The sequence below is a fragment of the Anomaloglossus baeobatrachus genome, chromosome 9, assembly GCF_048569485.1.
Source record: "Anomaloglossus baeobatrachus isolate aAnoBae1 chromosome 9, aAnoBae1.hap1, whole genome shotgun sequence".
NCBI lineage: Eukaryota > Metazoa > Chordata > Amphibia > Anura > Aromobatidae > Anomaloglossus > Anomaloglossus baeobatrachus.
The window spans coordinates 186,878,502-186,901,670 of NC_134361.1; the positions used below are offsets into that span (position 1 = coordinate 186,878,502).

Consider the following 23,169-nt stretch of genomic DNA (forward strand, 5'->3'; position numbering starts at 1 on the left):
AGCACACAGCCAAGAAAACCAAGGCCTGGTTCAAGAGGGAAAAAATCAAGGTGTTGCAGTGGCCTAGTCAGTCTCCTGACCTTAACCCAATTGAAAACTTGTGGAAGGAGCTCAAGATTAAAGTCCACATGAGACACCCAAAGAACCTAGATAACTTGGAGAAGATCTGCATGGAGGAGTGGGCCAAGATAACTCCAGAGACCTGTGCCGGCCTGATCAGGTCTTATAAAAGACGATTATTAGCTGTAATTGCAAACAAGGGTTATTCCACAAAATATTAAACCTAGGGGTTGAATAAAAATTGACCCACACTTTTATGTTGAAAATTTATTAAAATTTAACTGAGCAACATAACTTGTTGGTTTGTAAGATTTATGCATCTGTTAATAAATCCTGCTCTTGTTTGAAGTTTGCAGGCTCTAACTTATTTGCATCTTATCAACCCTGCTAAATCTGCAGGGGGTTGAATACTACTTGTAGGCACTGTACATTAGGCACAATGAACAGAACCCAATCCTATATTTTGTATTGAAGCATGTAATGAAGCAAAGGGGAGTAGGGGGAGCTGTGACATCATCTTTTGTTATTGGTGGATCATGTGTTATGTGCGGTGTATAGAGGTTTTACCTGCCATTGTAATCCTGTCTCTGCTGATAAGAAGCCTGCTGAAAACTCTTCCTGAAATGTACAGGAAGTAGGAGTGTGAAAAAGCCCCAGTGGCCAGTTTAAAAAACACAATAATATTAATTTTTATCTAATACATAAAGCTGATTGTATGTATGTGTGTATATGTATGTATGTCCGCTAAAGGAATTTGCACCGTTGCATTTACAATCAAGACATTTTGCACAGACACCCCATGTGACTCAGGGAACATCATAGACTATGTTTTCGCAGGAAATGTTAACCCCACGCTTTACAGTTACTCTCCAAAACACCTCCAAAACCACTCAAAGGAGATAGGAGCTACAGCTTATTAATAGCAGCTGTGATAGGTTACTATAGGAACAAAATAAACTGTTAGTATAAGAAGCTTATATGTGAGGTAATAAGATGTCGGTGGGGAGACGGATAGAGAGAGACAGAAAGAGACAGACAGACAGACAGAGAAAGAGACAGAGAGAGACAGTCAAAAAGACAGACAGAGGAAGGCAGACAGGGAAAGAGATAGACAGAGGGGGAAAGAGACAGAGGGGGGAAGAGACAGAGGGGGAAAAGAGACAGAGGGGGAAAAGAGACAAAGGGGGAAAAAGAGACAGGGGGGAAAAAGTGACAGAGGGGGAAAAAGAGACAGAGGGGGAAAAAGAGACAGAGGGGGAAAAGAGACAGAGGAGGAAAGAGACAGAGGAGGAAAGAGACAGAGGAGGAAAGAGGAGACAGAGGGGGAAAAGAGACAGAGGGGGAAAAGAGACAGAGGGGGAAAAGAGACAGAGGGGGAAAGAGACAGAGGGGGAAAGAGACAGAGGGGGAAAAGAGACAGAGGGGGAAAAGAGACAGAGGGGGAAAAAGAGACAGAGGGAAGAGACAGAGGGGGAAAAGAGACAGAGGGGGAAAAGAGACATTGGGAGAAGAGAGACAGAGGGAGAAGAGAGACAGAGGGAGAAAAGAGACAAAGAGGGAAGAGACAGAGGGGGAAAGAGACAGGGAGGGAATGAGACAGACAGAGGGGAAAAGAGATAGACACAGAGATAGAGAGACAGACAGAGAGACTGATACAGAGACAGACAGAGAGATAGACACAGACAGACATGGATAGAGACTGACACATAGACAGACAGGGAAAGAGACAGACACACAAACAGAAAGAGATAGACAGACACAGACAGACAGACTGGGAGAGAGACAAAGAGACAGTTACTATCCCGGGTACAAGAGCTAATATATATATATATATATATATATATATATATATATATACACACATAACTATATACTGTATATATCTATGTGGTATAAAAAAGTTGTCAATTAAAAAAAATTAATGCAAAACAAAAACCTTATTTGAAAATAAATAAAATTAGGTAATTTTCTGATGATAGGTTCTAGAGATAGTAAATTATGACCTATAAGAGGACTTGGTGCTGGTTTGCACCTATCTCCCTTCAAATATCTTAAGACTGTAAGTTCTGCCACAAACTTCATGGCTGAGAACTTGAATAGGAACCGATTAGATACAGAAGGTGACCGGAATATAAGAACAGAAGACACTTCTGGCATGTCTCAGATCTAGCCTAATGAGATCTGAAATTAATCTAGTCACAACTACATCATATTCTGGTGCAAAAAGGGTTACATTAGCCATAAAACCTCTGGGGAAGGGGACCCGAATACCTGCTTCTGGCAGAGCTGCGTAAAGTCTTCTATAAACACCACATTTACTGCAGACTATAAAAGAGCAAGAGCCTGATCTTAAAGAGGTGTTTCACTTGGACGTAGAACGCAGAGCGCTCGTTCCAGATAAAGACCAAATTCTATCCTCTCTCACTTCATAGACCTTAAGAAAACTTCCAGGTGCGATGACGTTTTATGGAAGGTATAAAAGAATGTGATTCGGCTTTTTGAAACATATTTATGATTAGCGGTAAAATGCAAAAAATATGGATGTGTGTGCAAAATATGTCTATATGGGTATACAGTGGAGAGAAACCTTACCATGCTCACCATCCACTACAGCTTTGAGCGTGAGACAACCTTCATTTCATATACAACCATCTTGGATATCTCATACATAATTTTCACTTGCAGCTATTTAGCATATACTTAGTTATGCAGATTCTTGTCATGTCTCTGCATTGTTACTGTTTTGCTTCTCAAGTGTAAATGTTCATGTCTTTTATTTTGTTAGTATTTTATAAATCCACCTTTGGCTTTCAGCACTTCCTGAATCCTTCTGGGCTCTTGATCAGATTATAGGGTGTCTCAACCAAAATCTGATCCCAGGTCTCTTATACACGTTCCCCATGTTGGTACATACTAGTTGACTCACTTGGGTATGTATACAGCTTTATCTTCAACTCTACACACAAGTGTAGGACTGGGTTGAGGTCTGGGGACTGAGGGGGACAATCCAGCACCTCTGCTTCATTGTCATTGAGCCATTTCTTCACCAATGTCGGTGTATGCTTCAGATCGTTGTCCTGATGGAACACTATGTCGTCCTTTTCATACCCATAGTACTCAAGTGTACGAAGTAATTGTCACACTAGGTACAGGGAAGTACCAAGCACATGCAAAGGGGAAGGGAAGTCCTGTGTATAGGGAAGGGGAGATAGTAACTTCTGACCAAACCTATACCTTAGGCTTACCTCACTATCCTAGATAGGTTCCGCACCTATGCGTGGAGCCGGATACCTGGCCCTGGCTGACCCTGAAATAGGCCCTAAGTAGTGAACGGATATGATGAGTGCTTAGTCAACCCCATTAAGCTCTAAAAAAAGACACCGGGAGCACACACAGGGAAAAGTAAACAAATAACTTATCTACAGACCATGAGGAAGTGGTAATACAACGCCAAAACGCCTAGTCCCTTTACCAGCTACTAACCCTATCTTGCCAACTATGTGGCATAGCTATTTGTTATACTTGTGTTTTTTTATATAATAAAGGAACTTGGTTTTTAACTGGAAACAAGATTTCTCTTTTCTACTCCATATGTCCGTTGTAAACTGCTTTCACTGCTTCTACATATTGTGTGGACTTCTCCTACCCTTCTCCGTGCGGACTGCTTCTGAATAAGGCTATGAACCACTTTGACTCAAGACTGGTAAGCTAGCGAAAACTTTTTAGATTTTTCTTAACCTCATATCATCAGGTTTCCTCCACCATTGAACTTCACAGTTCCTTCAATTTCTCGATCCGTGAGCCCCTTTTCCCCTTCTTTCTTCCAGACCCATTTGCTCTCATCAGAGCCTGGTCTATTGACTTTCGTCTCCTTGCTCCAAAGCACCCGTTTCCAATCTTCTACTGTCCCCTTTTCATACTTTTTTGCAAACTCGAACTGACGCTTCATATGACAATATTGAAGTCAAGACTTCTTCACCTTTTTTCGGGTCACCTTTCCAGACTTGTGTAATGTGCATTGTATGGTTCTTGCATGGACGTCTGTGATCTCACTATTACGAAGCATACGAGCCGCCTCCACTGTCGAGTTTGTTGTGCTAGAACTGATAGACCTTGAGATGAGATGATTTGTTGACTCAGATATTTAGCCTGGACGTCCACCTGGACTTCATTTCATATTCTTCTAAATGTCATGGCCTCACATGATGCAGTTTGGCAATTTTCATGGCCGAGAACCCGCTATCGATGAGCAGTATGATGCAGTTTCTCTTTTCTTCAGAAATCATCTTCATGGCTGCTCCTCGATTCGAACCAGTGACCCAATACTTGGGAATCAACCTAATAATAAACTGAGCAATTAGGGAATGTGACAACAGGTTGTAATATGTAGTATACAGGGAGAAAAATATTTTCCCACCAAGAGCAAAACAGTAACAATGCAGTGACATGGCAAGAAATTTCATAACTAATCATGTATGAGATTGCCAAGATGATTATCTATAAAATGAAGGTAGGCTCATGATCAGAGCTGAAGTGGATGCTGAGATAGGGAGTCTCAAAGTCAAAAGTTAAAAACATTGCTAACCTTTTGCTTGTCAGTATATATGCAGACCGGTAAAGAACAAGCTAAAAGATAAGAAACAAAGAGTCTTCATACATGGTACATTCCAGAATTGGGCTATAGACAGCAGTGGGGATCGCAGGGATCTGTGCTAGAACCGATTTTTTTTCAATATCTTTATTGTGGATGGGATTGAGAGTAAAGTGTCAGTCTTTGCTGATGACACCAAACTATGTAGGATATTAAAAACTGACCTGGATAGTACAATATTACAAAAAGATCAGGATAAGATGTCAGAAATGGGCAAACACATGGCAAATGAGATTTAATGTTGATAAATGTATAGTAATGCACCTAGGACGGAGTAATCCTATGGAAGTAAATGCGGGACTACAGAACAGGAGAAAGACTTTGGTATTATGGTTATAAGCAGATGAGCTGACCCGTGTAAGTTTGGGTTCACTGGGTTCAGCCGGACATAATTTAACATTTAGGTTCGGGACCTGGACTTGATCTGAACTTGATTCTAGAGCCAAAAAACCCCCCACATAAGTTAATAACGAACAATCTCGACTCGAGTAATGAGTATAATTGAAGTCAATGACTGGGCAATTCGGCTCTCTGCCCACATATAGCCAGCCATAAAAAGAGCATTTCCAGAAATGGAAGGGCAGGGTTTTTTGTTTTGGTTTGGGGTTTGTTTAGACACAGCATCTGCAAAACATTTTTACCCCAATGAGAGCCATTCAGAGATTACAAGAGGCTCTCACCGTGCTGAGCACTGAGCGTACCCGAGAGCCCTGATGCTCGATTGAGTGGTCAGCATACGAACAGCACCTGGACTCGAGTACGAGACCTGTACACTTGCTGTTTAGGGTCTCCGAAAGAGAAAATACGCTGTGAGCAGAATGCTGGTACTCCAGCTTGTGGGCACATAGCCTTATTGTGATGGCTGAGCCAGCCCCCTTCTCAGCCACATCTGATGTATGGACAGGAGAGGAGACTGGCTTAGTTACTGTAATGAGCAGCCATACGTGCTGACACATGAATGGGTGTCTGGTCGCAAAGTGGAAAAGCTTCTGCCAGGAACCGGTAGTGGAGATTGTAGCTGAAGATCAGGGCACCTTTGTAAAATTAAGTAATTAATTGTATGAGCAACAATCGCTGCAGTGCAAATTTGTACCTAATGGCTTGGTCTACCACTGTTATGCCTAATAATCAACTCTCCATTTAATTTCAGAAAACCATGCGACATAAACAGGGATTTACCCACCATTTGACTGGTGCACTGGTGGTCCAACTGCCAGGACCCCATGAACTCTGCACCACAGCTCTGTTCACTTGAGAATGTGCGAGAAGTTCACTGTACAACGGAGAGACAGAAGTGATCCCGCACAAGGAGAGATCCACTCATTTGAGCATGTGCGGGAAGTTCACTGTACAACGGAGAGACAGAAGTGATCTCGCACAAGGAGAGATCCACTCATTTGAGCATGTGTGGGAAGTTCACTGTACAACGGAGAGACAGAAGTGATCATGCACAGGGAAAGATCCATTCATTTGAGCATGTGTGGGAAGTTCACTGTACAACGGAGAGACAGAAGTGATCTCGCACAGGGAGAGATCCATTCATTTGAGCATGTGTGGGAAGTTCACTGTACAACGGAGAGACAGAAGTGATCTCGCACGGGGAGAGATCCACTCATTTGAGCATGTGCGGGAAGTTCACTGTACAATGGAGAGACAGAAGTGATCCTGCACAGGGAGAGATCCATTCATTTGAGCATGTGTGGGAAGTTCACTGTACAATGGAGAGCAGAAGTGATCTCGCACAGGGAGAGATCCATTCATTTGAGCATGTGCGGGAAGTTCACTGTACAACGGAGAGACAGAAGTGATCTCGCACGGGGAGAGATCCACTCATTTGAACATGTGCGGGAAGTTCACTGTACAACGGAGAGACAGAAGTGATCCTGCACAGGGGGAGATCCATTCATTTGAGCATGTGTGGGAAGTTCACTGTACAACGGAGAGACAGAAGTGATCTCGCACAGGGAGAGATCCATTCATTTGAGCATGTTTGGGAAGTTCACTGTACAATGGAGAGACAGAAGTGATCCCGCACAGGGAGAGATCCATTCATTTGAGCATGTTTGGGAAGTTCACTGTACAATGGACAGACAGAAGTGATCCCGCACAGGGAGAGATCCATTCATTTGAGCATGTGCGGGAAGTTCACTGTACAACGGAGAGACAGAAGTGATCTCGCACGGGGAGAGATCCACTCATTTGAACATGTGCGGGAAGTTCACTGTACAACGGAGAGACAGAAGTGATCCTGCACAGGGGGAGATCCATTCATTTGAGCATGTGTGGGAAGTTCACTGTACAACGGAGAGACAGAAGTGATCCCGCACGGGGAGAGATCCATTCATTTGAGCATGTGTGGGAAGTTCACTGTACAACGGAGAGACAGAAGTGATCTCGCACGGGGAGAGATCCACTCATTTGAGCATGTGCGGGAAGTTCACTGTACAATGGAGAGACAGAAGTGATCCTGCACAGGGAGAGATCCATTCATTTGAGCATGTGTGGGAAGTTCACTGTACAATGGAGAGCAGAAGTGATCTCGCACAGGGAGAGATCCATTCATTTGAGCATGTGCGGGAAGTTCACTGTACAACGGAGAGACAGAAGTGATCTCGCACGGGGAGAGATCCACTCATTTGAACATGTGCGGGAAGTTCACTGTACAACGGAGAGACAGAAGTGATCCTGCACAGGGGGAGATCCATTCATTTGAGCATGTGTGGGAAGTTCACTGTACAACGGAGAGACAGAAGTGATCTCGCACAGGGAGAGATCCATTCATTTGAGCATGTTTGGGAAGTTCACTGTACAATGGAGAGACAGAAGTGATCCCGCACAGGGAGAGATCCATTCATTTGAGCATGTTTGGGAAGTTCACTGTACAATGGACAGACAGAAGTGATCCCGCACAGGGAGAGATCCATTCATTTGAGCATGTGCGGGAAGTTCACTGTACAACGGAGAGACAGAAGTGATCTCGCACAGGGAGAGATCCATTCATTTGAGCATGTGTGGGAAGTTCACTGTACAATGGAGAGACAGAAGTGATCCTGCACAGGGGGAGATCCATTCATTTGAGCATGTTTGGGAAGTTCACTGTACAATGGAGAGACAGAAGTGATCCTGCACAGGGGGAGATCCATTCATTTGAGCATGTTTGGGAAGTTCACTGTACAATGGACAGACAGAAGTGATCTCGCACAGGGAGAGATCCATTCATTTGAGCATGTGTGGGAAGTTCACTGTACAATGGAGAGACAGAAGTGATCCTGCACAGGGGGAGATCCATTCATTTGAGCATGTTTGGGAAGTTCACTGTACAATGGAGAGACAGAAGTGATCCTGCACAGGGGGAGATCCATTCATTTGAGCATGTTTGGGAAGTTCACTGTACAATGGACAGACAGAAGTGATCCCGCACAGGGACAGATTTGTGCCACACTCTCTAGTTGATTAGTTAAGGTCCAAAAATCAGACCTCCACAATGTGAAAATACAAAGGTCTATCAAGTCCAGTCTTTCTCCACCAATTCTACATTCTCGATCATTAGATTATTTAGAACCCCCTATGCCAATCATTGTGCGAAATGCATCTGCCTTTTTTTTTCAATTACTACTAGAGAAGAACGAACACATGGACGTTTTGCTCGGCAGGTGCAGCTGAACCAAACCTCCATGGGTTTGTACTTGACCCGAACCCCAATGGAAATCACTGATTGGCAGTTTGGGTTTCCGCCCACATACAGCCAGCCATAAAAAGAATACTTCCGGGGGCGGTTGGGAGCGGTTTTTCCATTTTTGGGGTGCACACTACATCCGATCACGTTGTTGTTACCCTCAGTGCGAGACGTTCAAGCACTGCAAGTGGGCTGAGCACTGAACGCACCCGAGCACAGCGATACTCGCGCGAGTGGTTTGCATACTTAAAGCGCCCAAACTTTTTTTTTTTTTAAGATGGCGCTCGCACATCTCAAATTATTACCTCTTGAGGTTGCGAAGACTGCTCTAACTGTGAAGAACCCTTTCCTATTTAGCTGCCGGAATCATCTTTCCTACACACGTAACGAATGTCTCCTGATCCTTTGATAGGTCGGAAGGAATAAATTAAGCCATTGTAACACCTGCCTGGAACCACAGACTCAGACTGGCTGTAATGGACAGGCTAGAGGAAAGCCGCTCACAAAGCAGGACCCCGAGAACCCTGTGACCCTCTAACCCCTATACAGGGATTTGGAATTACACAGGTCCCCGGAGATGATTACCTATGGTAGGTTGCAGTATAATGAGAGTAGTAGTCAAGCAGGGTCAAACTAGGAAATGCAAAACAGGGACAGAATCAGGCAGGCAAGGATGTAATCAGAAAACAAAGCCAAGGTCAAATCCGGATCGGGCAGCGAGGTTCAAAAACGGTAGGCAGAAGTGTAGTCAGAGAACAGGCAGAGGTCAAAACAGGAATCACAAAACAGGAACCAGGAATACAGAACTATCGCTGGCAGAGACCATCAGACAAGAGGGAGAATTAAAAGGGTGTGGTGTATTCCCATTGGCTACAGCTGAATGGTGGTAACTTCAGCTGGGAGACACACGCCATCTACAGTCAGCCAGTGGTACTGCAGGTCCCAGGGGAAACCCAGCTTAGTGGATGATCGGAGCCTGCGCTCACCAGAGCCACTGGCACCAACTCCTCTCCTATCACCAGCACTATCCACAGCGGGAACACAGTGCCGCCTGGTGATCGAAACAGAAGTCGCAGGAGCGGACTCCGATGGGGATGTGACAGCCATAATGTGATGGCAAACCATATCAATACTACATTAACACACTAAGAAGCCTTACCAAGAATGGCAACATGTAAACCATCCAGGGTTAATCGTAGGGTGTTCCGTGTCGTCATAACAAACGGGGCTTTGTATTCTGACTTACACAATATTATTGCATATTAGTACCAGTAAACGTTTCCATTTTCCAGCAATAAAAGTAATAACCCAACAGTTCTCCTTGTAAAAGCAAGGGCTGGAACAAAAACAGACACAATAGGATTTCTAGGATCATTTACTCATGGCCCTGCAATACGGTGCAACCTTCTGGTTTATATGGTGTGTGGACTTGGCTGTTTATATTGCCTGGAGACCACTGTATTCTCTGTATCTGACGGTCTTTGGCACTATGTGGTATTGTATACTGGGGCTTGTTTAAAGGTGAATCCCGCACTTACATATAGCTTTTCACTTAATGCAACAGGTCTGCAAATCCAGACCCTAAACCCAGCCAATCAACACACGTGCGGTTATATAACAGGGGCTTTGCAGATAATATTTATGGATTAGTCGGCTTTATGACTACGTAAAAATACAGATCCATTTTCATTCTATTCATATGGCCTTAACACCTCCTCTTAAAGGGCAATTACCATTTAGGATAATATCCTATACAGTTCTTCATACCATACAGCAGTACAGATACCATAGGTACACTTCTTACATTCATCCCTGCTGTTTTCTGCTATATAAACCTATACAATTTGTTTAGTCTATTAGTACATTTAATGTTTTCAATAAATACAGTTTGGAATTTCCAATATTTTATTAAAGGGAATCTGTCAGCAGATTTTTGCTATGTAATCTGACAACAGCATGATGTAGGGGCAGAGATCCTGATTCCAGTGATGTGTCACTTAGCTTACTAGGTGCTACAGTTGTGATATAATCACAGTTTTCTCTCCGCTGCAGATATAGCAGAGCTGAAGATGCTGAGCTGTGTATAACCCCGCCCACACCAATGATTGGCAGCTTCCGGTTTATAACCCCATCCACACCACTGATTGGCCGCTTCCTGTGTATAACCCATTCCACACCATTGATCGGCCGCTTCCTGTGCAGAACCCCATCCATACCACTGATTGGCAGCTTCCTGTGTATAACCATGCCCACACCACTTATTTGCAGCTTCCTGTGTATAACCCTGCCCACACCACTGGATTGGATACTTCCTGTGTATTACGCCACCCACATCACTGATTAGCAGCTTCCTATGTATATTTCCACACACACCACTGACTGGCAGGTTCCTGTGTATAACCCCACCCACATCACTGATTGTCAGCTTCCTGCATATAACCGCACCCACACTACTGATTGTCAGCTTCCTCTGTATAACCGCGCCCACACCATTGATTGGCAGCTTCCTGTGTATAACTCCACCCACACCACTGATTTGCAGTTTCCTGTGTATAACTCCACCCACACCACTGATTTGCAGCTTCCTGTGTATAACCCCACCCACACTACTGATTGGCTGCTTCCTGTTTATAACTGCGCCAACACCACTGATTGGCAGCTTCCTGTGTATAACTGCTCCCACACCACTGGACTGGATGTTTCCTGTATATAATCCCACCCACACCACTGATTGGAAGCTTTCTGTGTACACTGTATATTGACAGAGAGCTGCCAATCAGTGGTGAGGGCGGGGTTACACAGAGAAAAAAAAGACTAAATGGCACGAGAGACCTAGTCCTGCAGTGACAGAGAAAACTAATGCGACTAGGGCCTTCTAACTTGTACCAGCAACAGTAAAGAGCAAGGACGATTCCAAGAATTATTGACACATTGATAAGTGGCGGTATCATCGATCAGTGCTGTTAATGGGCAATTTACCTGCCACTGTAAGAGGGCCCCCAAGGGCATTGCTGTTGTGGACTATGCAAATTATCCATCTGTACAAACATATAGCGAAGCTTTAAGAAATGGGTCTTGTCAGTTTTCCCTCTAAACAAAAATATGATAAGATGTGTCGGGTTTCTGGGAATCCATAGCACATTTTTAATTGGGTTCCAGTTAAAAGGCAGATATTCAAATTTCCATCCCAGGCTTCTATTAGCAACGATTTACTGAAAAGCAAACGTGTGTTTTATGGTTTCCATGTTGTAAGGTCTATTGACAATGCATGATTATTTTGAAACATTTACACAACAAATGTTCAGTTTAAAAAGGCTGTCGATCACCCGATGAATAAGCAAAATGCTTGATTGTAGGGTGAAATGATTTTTTGTGCTGCATCAGAAAGCACGGTTCTCGGCAGCACAATGTCCTGTGGAAACCCCACCTGTGCTGTCGAGAACAATCTATGCACACTGAGAGATTTACCACTGAGCGTGCAGTGCTCATCTGGAGTGGGGTCGGCCTGTGTAACCAGCCTATTAAAGACCACTGACTGGCAAAGGCTGCCCCCCAGGGGCTGTGTAATTCTGAGCATTCAGCAGACTGAATGGGCTCCTAGCCATAGAACTGATAACCTCGTCCACTTGTGCTACACTACGAATATCAAAGAACATGCTGGAGTTTGCTCAAAACATCATCCTTCTGGGCAGCACATTGCCCAGTGTAACCAGTACATGTGCTGCCGAGAACAATGGCACTCAGTGCACCTCTGAAGTGGGGTTGGCCTTTGTAAACAGGCTATCAAAGGCAGCAACATGTGTAATGCAGCGCACCGTGTCGGCAACATGTGTAATGCTGCGCATTGTGGCGACAACATGTGTAATGCTGCGCATTGTGGCGACAACATGTGTAATGCTGCGCACCGTGTTGGCAACATGTGTAATGCTGCGCATTGTGGCGACAACATGTGTAATGCTGCGCATTGTGGCGACAACATGTGTAATGCTGCGCACCGTGTTGGCAACATGTGTAATGCTGCGCATTGTGGCGACAACATGTGTAATGCTGCGCATTGTGGCGACAACATGTCTAATGCTGCACATCATGTTGGCAGCATGTGTAATGTTGAGCATTGTGCTGGCAACAAGTGTAATACTGCACATCATGTTGGCAACACGTGTAAAGCTGCGCATCGTGGCGGCAATAAGTTTAATGCTGCGCATTGTTGTGGTAAAATGTGTAATACTACGCATCGTGGTGTTAACATGTGTAATCCTGCGCATTGTGGCGACAACATGTGTAAGGCTATGTGCGCACGTAGCGTTCTATCCCCGCAGAAATTTCTGCAGCGATTTGAACAGCACACGTGCGCTTCAAATCGCTGCAGAAAGAGTCCGAAATGAAAAAAAAAAGCTGATTCCATGCGCTCTGAGTGCAGCCCCTCCCATAGACAGAGTGGGGGCTGCATGCAGAGCGCACGGAATAAGTGACATGTCACTTCTTAGAACGCGCGCTTCGGGCAGCAGCCGAAGCGCTGCGCTCTAAGGCGCCACGTGCGCACGTCTCCTGCATAATCTTCATAGATTATGCTGGGGACGCAGGACGCATTCAGTTACGCTGCGGTGCAGATCGCAGCGTAACTGCATGCAAATACGCAACGTGCGCACATAGCCTAATACTGCGCATCGTGTCGGCAACTTGTATAATGCTGCGCATCGTGTCGGCAACTTGTGTAATGCTGCACATCGTGTCGGCAGCATGTGCAATGTTGAGCATTGTGCTAGTAACAAGTGTAAAGGGCGCTTTACATGCTGCGACATCGCTAGCGATGTCGTGCACGATAGCACCCGCCCCCCTTGTTCGTGCGACATTTGGTGCTCGCTGCCGTAGCGAACATTATCGCAACGGCAGCGTCACACAAACATTCCTTGTCAGCGATGTTGCTGTGACCGCCGAACAATCCCTTCCTCAAGGGGGAGGTACGTTCAGCGTCAAAGCGAAGTCACTGCGGCGTCACTAAGCGGCTGGCCAATAGAACGGGAGGGGCGGAGATGAGCTGCCGGAACATGCCGCCCACCTCCTTCCTTCCGCATTGCCGGTGGAGGCAGGTAAGGAGATGTTCGTCGCTCCTGTGGTGTCACACATAGCGATGTGTGCTGCCGCAGGAACAACGAACAACATCGTACCTGCAGCAACGATATTAAGGAAAGGAGCGACGTGTAAACAATCACCGTTTTTGAACGATTTTGCGATCATTGATCGTCGCTCCTTGGTGTCACACACTGCGAAGTCGCTACCGGCGCCGGATGTGCGTCACTAATGACGTGACTCCGACGATATATCGGTAGCGATGTTGCAGCGTGTAAACCACCCTTTATGCTGCACATCGTGTTGGCAACAATTGTAATGCTGCACATCATGGCGGCAATAAGTTTAATGCTGCGCATTGTTGTGGTAACATGTAATACTGCGCATCGTGGTGGTAACGTGTAATACTGCACATCGTGTTGGCAACAAGTGTAAAGCTGCGCATCGTGTCGGCAACTTGTGTAAAGCTGCGCATCGTGTTGGCAGCATGTGCAATGTTGAGCATTGTGCTGGTAACAAGTGTAATGCTGCACATCATGTTGGCAACAAGTGTAATGATGCGCATCGTGTTGGCAGCATGTGCAATGTTAAACATTGTGCTGGTAACAAGTGTAATGCTGCACATCGTGTTGGCAACAATTGTAATGCTGCACATCGTGGCGGCAATAAGTTTAATGCTGCGCATTGTTGTGGTAACGTGTAATACTGCGTATCGTGGTGGTAACATGTGTAATGCTGTGCATTATGGTGGCAACTTGTGTAATGCTGCGCATTATGGTGGTAACATGTGTAATGCTGCGCACTGTGCAGAGCCAATGGACCGTGAAACTGATAACCTTGTCAAATTGTGCTCCTCATCTGACATCGCAGGACATGGCGGAGTCGTATCCTTGCAGTTCCATCTTCTCCATGGACAAGACGTTTGCTGTCATTTCTAACAACCATCACCTTCTCCGACCCAGGCTCTGCCAAGACGCGGGGAAATCTCGACAGCCATGGCGGCGAGTTGTTTTTCAATGATCACGGCAAACAAAACTCTGACACAAAGCCTCATAATTACAGCGCTCTTCCATCTTGTAGCAGTTTGATTCTTACATGGAGAAGCATTACTCGTGAGAAATAACACACACTTACAACACTGCAGAAAACACTTAAACCTCCTTAAAATGTAGTAATTATTTAAACGCTTTGATTTTATGCTGCACACCGCGGGTCAACCGCCGCAAACCCATTAATATTTATGACAGGGTATCGCCTGTATTTATCTACATTAAGACGCCTACATGAATGCTAATGTGTATGTGAGAAGGACAAAAACAAATTGAGACTCCGCAATGGTCTTGTGTGCGCAGATAGAAAATACGCACAATATATTTAACTATGTTTTGTAAAATTACTTGGAAGGAAATGACAGGGAAAAAAACTCCACAGGGGAATTTGCTCGCGCGACGCGAAGAAAGCAGAGAGTGTTAAAATGCGCTTGTGTACACATAATGCATTACCATAAATTACACAATCTGTACATTACCTAGAATTAGACAAACACATTAAGACTTTCCAAATAATAGAGCGCAGATAGCAACAATGCAAGGAGCAGAAAGCAAATCCGCGGAAAACGGGGCCAAATTTTACGGAACGTGTTCACTTCTAAAGATAAAGATTCCAGGTCCGAACGTAAAAGCCACCAACCCATGACCGTAAACCTGGCCACACCGCCGATTTTGGCACAACTGGCCGACTATCTGATGTTATTGGGGCCTTCAGATGTTTCCGGACAGATGATGTTAAAGTATTGAGTGTCCGCCGCTGCCTACGATGTCAGTTATTGTCAGCAGCGGTGACGTCACAGCTCTGCAGCTAATCACTGAGTTCAGCGGCTCTGCCCAAGATTGTCAGCAGTGTTCACGTCACAGCTCTGCAGCTAATCACTGAGCTCGGCGGCTCTGCCCAAGATTATCAGCAGTGGTGACCAGACGGCGACAGCTCTGCAGCTAATCACTGAGCTCAGCGGCTCAGCCCAAGATTATCAGCAGTGGTGACCACACGGCGACAGCTCTGCAGCTAATCACTGAGCTCAGCGGCTCAGCCCAAGATTATCAGCAGTGGTGACCACACGGCGACAGCTCTGCAGCTAATCACTGAGCTCAGCGGCTCAGCCCAAGATTATCAGCAGTGGTGACCACACGGCGACAGCTCTGCAGCTAATCACTGAGCTCAGCGGCTCAGCCCAAGATTATCAGCAGTGGTGACCACACGGCGACAGCTCTGCAGCTAATCACTGAGCTCAGCGGCTCAGCCCAAGATTATCAGCAGTGGTGACCACACGGCGACAGCTCTGCAGCTAATCACTGAGCTCAGTGACTACACCCAAGATTGTCAGCAGTGTTGACCGCACGGCGACAGCTCTGCAGCTAATCACTGAGCTCAGTGACTACACCCAAGATTGTCAGCAGTGTTGACCGCACGGCGACAGCTCTGCAGCTAATCACTGAGCTCAGCGGCTCTTCCCAAGATTGCCAGCAGTGTTCACGTCACAGCTCTGCAGCTAATCACTGAGCTCATCGGGTCCACCCAAGATTGTCAGCAGTGTTGACCGCACGGCGACAGCTCTGCAGCTAATCACTGAGCTCAGCGGCTCTTCCCAAGATTGCCAGCAGTGTTCACGTCACAGCTCTGCAGCTAATCACTGAGCTCAGCGGCTCTTCCCAAGATTGCCAGCAGTGTTCACGTCACAGCTCTGCAGCTAATCACTGAGCTCAGCGTCTCTTCCCGAGATTGTCAACAGTGTTCTCGTCACAACTCTGCAGCTAATCACTGAGCTCAGCAGCTCCGTTCAAGATTGTCAGCAGTGGTGACATCACATCGACAGCTCTGCAGCTAATCACTGAGCTCAGCGATTCCACCCACGATTGTCAGCAGTGTTGACTGCACGGCAACAGCTCTGCAGCTAATTACTGAGCTCAGCGACTCCACCCAAGTATCTCAGCAGTGGTGACGTCACATCGACAGCTCTGCAGCTAATCCCTGAGCTCAGCAGCTCCGCCCACGTTTATCAGCAGTGGTGACGTCACATCGACATCTCTGCAGCTAATCACTGAGCTCCGCGGCTCTGCCCAAGCATGTCAAGTGTTGACGACATGGCGATTGCGCTACAGTACAGCTAATCACTGAGCTCGATAATTCAAGTGCCCTAATGCGACTAAACAATAAAGTAATAATTAAAAAAATAATAATAAATAAATAAAAAATATATTTCCAGAATAAATGTAATATAAAAAAAACAAAAATGAAAAAACAGAAAAATTCTTTAAAAAATGGAGAACGTTTATTGAACGTAGTTTTACTCATTTGAAAATATCAAGTTTAATGAAGGCATTTAAAGGGAACCTGTCACCAGATTTTTACCTATTAAACTAAAAGTGTCCCCTTCTGCAGGTCCTGGGCTGCATTCTATGAAGGTGCACCTTGGCCCGGACTCCCCTTCCAGACCCCAAAAATAACTTTATAAAACCTGACCCTTGGGTATGCTAATTACCTTGGTTGGCCAGATGGGCGGGCTCATTTTCTGCTCCTGTCCCCCCTGATGGTGCTGATCCTTTTTTGATTGATGTGATGACGCCCTCAGTCATCCTCCTCGTCGCATTTTCAAATCTCGCGCCTGTGCAGTTATGGCGGCTCGCGCAGGCTCAGTTCGCTCTGCCATATCGCAGGCAGAGCAGAAAACAGCTGCCCTCGCTTGCGCCGCTGAGCTAAATACGCAGGCGCGAGATTTTGGGCTGGGACGACCATGGCCCGGCGCAAGCGAGGGCAGCTGTATTCTGTTCTGGCCGCAATATGGCAGAGCGAACTGAGCCTGCGTGAGCCGACCTAACTGCACAGGCGCGAGATTTGAAAATGCGACGAGGAGGATGACGGAGGCGTCATCCCGTCAATCAAAGAAGGAGGACGGCGGTCAGCGGCAGGAGGAGGGACAGGAGCAGAAGGTAATTAGCATACCTAAGGGCCAAGTTTTCTAAAGTTATTTTTGGGGTCTGGAAGGGGAGTCGGGCCAAGGTGCACCTTCATAGAATGCAGCCCAGGAGCCGCAGAAGGGGATTCTTTTAGTTTAATAGGGAAAAATCTGGTGACAGGTTCCCTTTAAGGATTGGATGATTTTTAGTTTTTGCGCTTTTGTGTTTTATTATTCCAAGAATCAAAAAATTTTTTATGATTCCATCAAGGGCTTGTTTTTTCCTGGGTGACTTGTACTTTGGAATAACACCATCCATTTTATCATGTGATGTCATGGTAAGTAGGGGGAAAAAAATCAATGTGTTGCAAAATTAAAAATTAAAATAAAGTGATATTCTATGATTTTTAGCTTTCTGCGCTTTTGTTTTTTTTATTATTCCAAGAGCCATATCTTTTTTTATTTTCCGTCGAGGGCTTGTTTTTTTGCTGGGTGAGTTGTACTTTTGAATGACACCATCCACTTTACCATGCCATGTAATGGTAAGTAGGGAAACAAATTCCATGTGTTGCGAAATAGAAAAAACTAAAGTGATAATCTGCAATTTTTTTATTTACAGTGTTCATTTTAACATAAACAATCTTAAGAATCTTAAAGGAGGGGGGAATACCACGGTCTCCGCCGGCGCATGCTAAATCCCACTGCAAGAAGACAAACCCTCATGCAGCTATGTTGACAGAGGAGTATAAAAATGCTGGCTCAAGGAACAAGGGGATGAAAAAAAACAATAGAGAAAAAAAGATATATGTACCCAGGTCGTTAAGGTGCCCAAATATACCAAATCTACTCCGAAGCCAAACGGTTTAGTATTGCCTCTCCCACTTTCTGAAATGTGGACATTGATGATGGGTCAAACCCCAATTCTAAAGACCATGGTGGACACTCGAATTGGGGTTTGATCCAATGTCAAAGACCATAGTGGACACTGACGATGGGTCAAACCCCAATTCTAAAAACCATGGTGGACATTAACGATGGGTCAAAACCCAATTCTAAAAACCATGATGGACATTGACGATGGGTCAAACCCAAATTCTAAAGACCATGGTGGACATTGACAATGGGTCAAACCTTAATTCTAAAGACCATGGTGGACATTGACGACTGGTCAAACCTTAATTGTAAAGACCATGGTGGACATTCACAATGGGTCAAACCTTAATTGTAAAGACCATGGTGGACATTGATGATGGGTCAAACCTTAGTTCTAAAGACCATGGTGGACATTGACAATGGGTCAAACCTTAATTGTAAAGACCATGGTGGACATTGACAATGGGTCAAACCTTAATTGTAAAGACCATGGTGGACATTGACAATGGGTCAAACCTTAATTGTAAAGACCATGGTGGACATTGACGATGGGTTAAACCTTATTTCTAAAGAGCATGGTGGACATTGACGATGGGTTAAACCTTAATTCTAAAGACCATGGTGGACACTGACAATGGGTCAAACACCAATTCTAAAGACCATGGTGGACATTGACAATGGGTCAAACCTTAATTCTAAAGACTATGATAGACATTGACGAAGGGTCAAACCCCAGTTCTAAAGACCTTGAAAATGTTTTTCCATAAAAAGTAAGAAAGGAAAAAGCAAGTACGAATAAAAGAGACAAAAAAATATGTCTGGCATTCAACATTTGATAGACTCGTGGACTCGTCAGATGATGGCGGGTCTCTTCAGGTCAAAATGTCATGGATAGGGCGAGCCTCTAATCTTGCCTATGAAGATGAATGAGTGACTCTATCCAGCTGCTGACCTTTAGGATACAGAAACTTTAAAATGAGATAAATACTCATGCTACACACATTGCGGGGTACTCACATTCTCAGGAATACTGGGCAGCTCTCGAGAATCAGGCACTGTGAAGTAGGAATGCTGGAGGGAAAAAAAAAAAGAGAAATGGTTAAAAAAAGGGGGGAACAAAAAAAAAAGTAGTAGACATGAGAGTGAGCCAAGTGAAGGGAGAACTCTGACCACAAACACTGTTCAAAGAAATCTCCGACATGAAAGAAAGATGGAAATTTTACTTTACCACACTTCATAATAAAAAAAAGTGCGTGCGCTGGGATCTGAAGCCGAATGCATCTGCCAGATGGAGGGTGATGGCTGCACGGCAATCGGCTCCATACTGCGACATATCAGTGGCTTCACTCATCTCCGGAAGCAGCGTTTATGACAAGTGACGAGACGATTGGGTTTTTCTATAAATTCCTAATACATTCGCAGTGTAAAACCAGAAGCATCCGTGGGTCCTCTGTGATTGTACTGGGTACTAAATAAGATCAATTGGGTTTTGTTGGCTGAGATTGTCATTAAAGAGGTTATCCCATCCTTAGGATAGGTCATCAATGTTTCATTGGTCGGGGTCTGACAACCAGCACCCCCGTCGATATGCTGTTCTCAGTGCCGGTGGCGGCAGCAGGCAGCCAGGAATGTTCCATTCCGGAGCCGCCCAGTCAACTGATAGCAGCCGCGGCCAGATACTGCACATCCACCTCCCATTCAAACCAACAGGAAACGGAGGTGCAGAACCCTGCCGCTATGAGAAGACGTGGCAGCTCCGGAACTGAGCATTTGCTGCCGCCACCGGCACCAGACAGCCGGAAATGCTCAGATCTGTCTCTGCTCTGGCAACCGATAGTGGACGGTTACCGCACAACTGCCTCCCATTCAAATCAATAGGAAGTGGATGTGCAGTACCCGGTCGTGACCACTATAAGAAGACAGAGCTGTTCCGGGACTGAGCATTTCCACCCTCCGGCAGTGGCAACAGCTGATCAGCGGAGGTCCGCTCCAGGAATGAGCATTATGGCTGCCGCCACTGGCACAACTTGTAGCTAATAGCCAGTGGTACTGGCTGTCGGACCCTGGCCGATCAAACATTGATGACCAGTCCTAAGGATAGGCCTTCAATGTAAAAACAGTGGACAACCTCTTTAAGTGGTGTTCATGTGCTGCAATTTTAGAAAACTGTATCAAAAATAGTCATAGAGGGAATCCATCACCACGTTTTTGTCACTTAATCTGAGAGCAGAGACAGAGACCCTGATTTCAATTATGTCTAACGTAATGGGCTGCTTGCTGTAGTTTTGATAAAAATCACAGTTTTTTCAGCAGGAGAATATTACGATACGATATATACATATATGTATGCATATATATATATATATATATATATGATACGAAACGATACGATACACTTTATTGATCCCGTGGGAAATTATGGATCCCGTGGGAAATTATGGAATTATGGAATTTCTGCTGCTATGTAGTCCAACCCTGCCCCCACTATGGATTGGCAGCTTTCAGCCAATCAGTGGTGTGTGTGGAGTTATGCAGAGCCGAGTATTCACAAACCTGCTAGATCGGCATCAGATAAAACAGTGATTTTATCAAAACTGCAGCAAGCAGTCAGGTAAGTGATACATTGCTGGAATCGGGGTCTCTGCCCCTACATCATGTTGCAGATTCCCTTTAAGGTGCATTCAAATGTTGTAGTCAAACTGTTTTTTTTGCCAATGAAAAATGAAATAGACATTCATTGATTTTTAGCAGATGACTACAGAATTGCAAATCTGAGAGATGAGCCGGGGCATGGAGCTGCATGATGAGCAATCATCTATGTAATGTTTGCAGCATAAGCAAGCAGAAGTGATTTTGGTAGTTTCCCACTGATATCTTGCTGACGTTCCATATATTTGTATTATGTAAGTGGTTTTGCAGGAAAGCAGAGATAAATAAATCTGCATGGCAGCAAGTTTATGTCCTCACTTCCACTTATAAAGAAACTAGCCCAACTGATTAAACTCTCCAAGTCTAAAAAGTGCCCTAAAAATCCACCTCTTCAAGCAAACCTCCAACCTGCAATAACCCTGCCATATGAGCAGCTTGCACCCTCAACCACTGTATCCCTCGCCCTACCCTTGTAGATTGTGGGCCCTCATGGGCGGGGTCCTCACTCCTATTGTACATGACCATCACTCAGCCTTGTGCAGTTATACTTATTCTATACCTTGATCTATACTGATAAATTACTATAATGTGCCGTAAACATTGTTTTTGTATCAAGGGTGATATTAAAAAAATGAAATAAAATGTTTTTATATATATATATATATATATATATATATATATATATATATATATATATATATATATATACATACACAGTGCCTACAAGTAGTATTCAACCCCCTGCAGATTTAGCAGGTTTGATAAGATGCAAATAAGTTAGAGCTTGCAAACTTCAAACAAGAGCAGGATTTATTAACAGATGCATAAATCTTACAAACCAACAAGTTATGTTGCTCAGTTGAATTTTAATAAATTTTCAACATAAAAGTGTGGGTCAATTATTATTCAACCCCTAGGTTTAATATTTTGTGGAATAACCCTTGTTTGCAATTACAGCTAATAATCGTCTTTTATAAGACCTGATCAGGCCGGCACAGGTCTCTGGAGTTATCTTGGCCCACTCCTCCATGCAGATCTTCTCCAAGTTATCTAGGTTCTTTGGGTGTCTCATGTGGACTTTAATCTTGAGCTCCTTCCACAAGTTTTCAATTGGGTTAAGGTCAGGAGACTGACTAGGCCACTGCAGCACCTTGATTTTTTCCCTCTTGAACCAGGCCTCGGTTTTCTTGGCTGTGTGCTTTGGGTCGTTGTCTTGTTGGAAGATGAAATGACGACCCATCTTAAGATCCTTGATGGAGGAGCGGAGGTTCTTGGCCAAAATCTCCAGGTAGGCCGTGCTATCCATCTTCCCATGGATGCGGACCAGATGGCCAGGCCCCTTGGCTGAGAAACAGCCCCACAGCATGATGCTGCCACCACCATGCTTGACTGTAGGGATGGTATTCTTGGGGTCGTATTCAGTGCCATCCAGTCTCTAAACGTCACGTGTGTGGTTGGCACCAAAGATCTCGATCTTGGTCTCATCAGACCAGAGAACCTTGAACCAGTCTGTCTCAGAGTCCTCCAAGTGATCATGAGCAAACTGTAGACGAGCCTTGACATGACGCTTTGAAAGTAAAGGTACCTTACGGGCTCGTCTGGAACAGAGACCATTGCGGTGGAGTACGTTACTTATGGTATTGACTGAAACCAATGTCCCCACTGCCATGTGATCTTCCCGGAGCTCCTTCCTTGTTGTCCTTGGGTTAGCAATGACTCTTCGGACAAGCCTGGCCTCGGCACGGGTGGAAACTTTCAAAGGCTGTCCAGGCCGTGGAAGGATAACAGTAGTTCCATAAGCCTTCCACTTCCGGATGATGCTCCCAACAGTGGAGACAGGTAGGCCCAACTCCTTGGAAAGGGTTTTGTACCCCTTGCCAGCCTTGTGACCCTCCACGATCTTGTCTCTGATGGCCTTGGAATGCTCCTTTGTCTTTCCCATGTTGACCATGTATGAGTGCTGTTCACAAGTTTGGGGAGGGTCTTAGTTAGTCAGAAAAGGCTGGAAAAAGAGATAATTAATCCAAACATGTGAAGCTCATTGTTCTTTGTGCCTGAAATACTTCTTAATACTTTAGGGGAACCAAACAGAATTCTGGTGGATTGAGGGGTTGAATAATAAGATACCCTCTGAATAAACTTTTCACAAATTAAAAAAAAAAGAAACAACATTCTTTTTTGCTGCATTTCACACTTCCAGGCTGATCTACAGTCCAAATGTCACAATGCCAAGTTAATTCC

At 44.9% G+C, this 23,169-nt stretch overlaps 1 protein-coding gene across 4 annotated transcripts in view; it reads right to left on the bottom strand.

The window, feature by feature from the left end:
- Nucleotides 1-23,169, bottom strand: part of DENND1A (DENN domain containing 1A) — a 924,202-nt gene that overhangs the window by 471,821 nt on the left and 429,212 nt on the right. For all 4 annotated transcript variants that reach the window (XM_075324120.1, XM_075324118.1, XM_075324119.1 and 1 more), the window contains exon 8: nt 19,297-19,350. In XM_075324120.1, the coding sequence (XP_075180235.1) occupies nt 19,297-19,350 (54 nt within the window). The remainder of the gene's footprint in view (nt 1-19,296; nt 19,351-23,169) is intronic.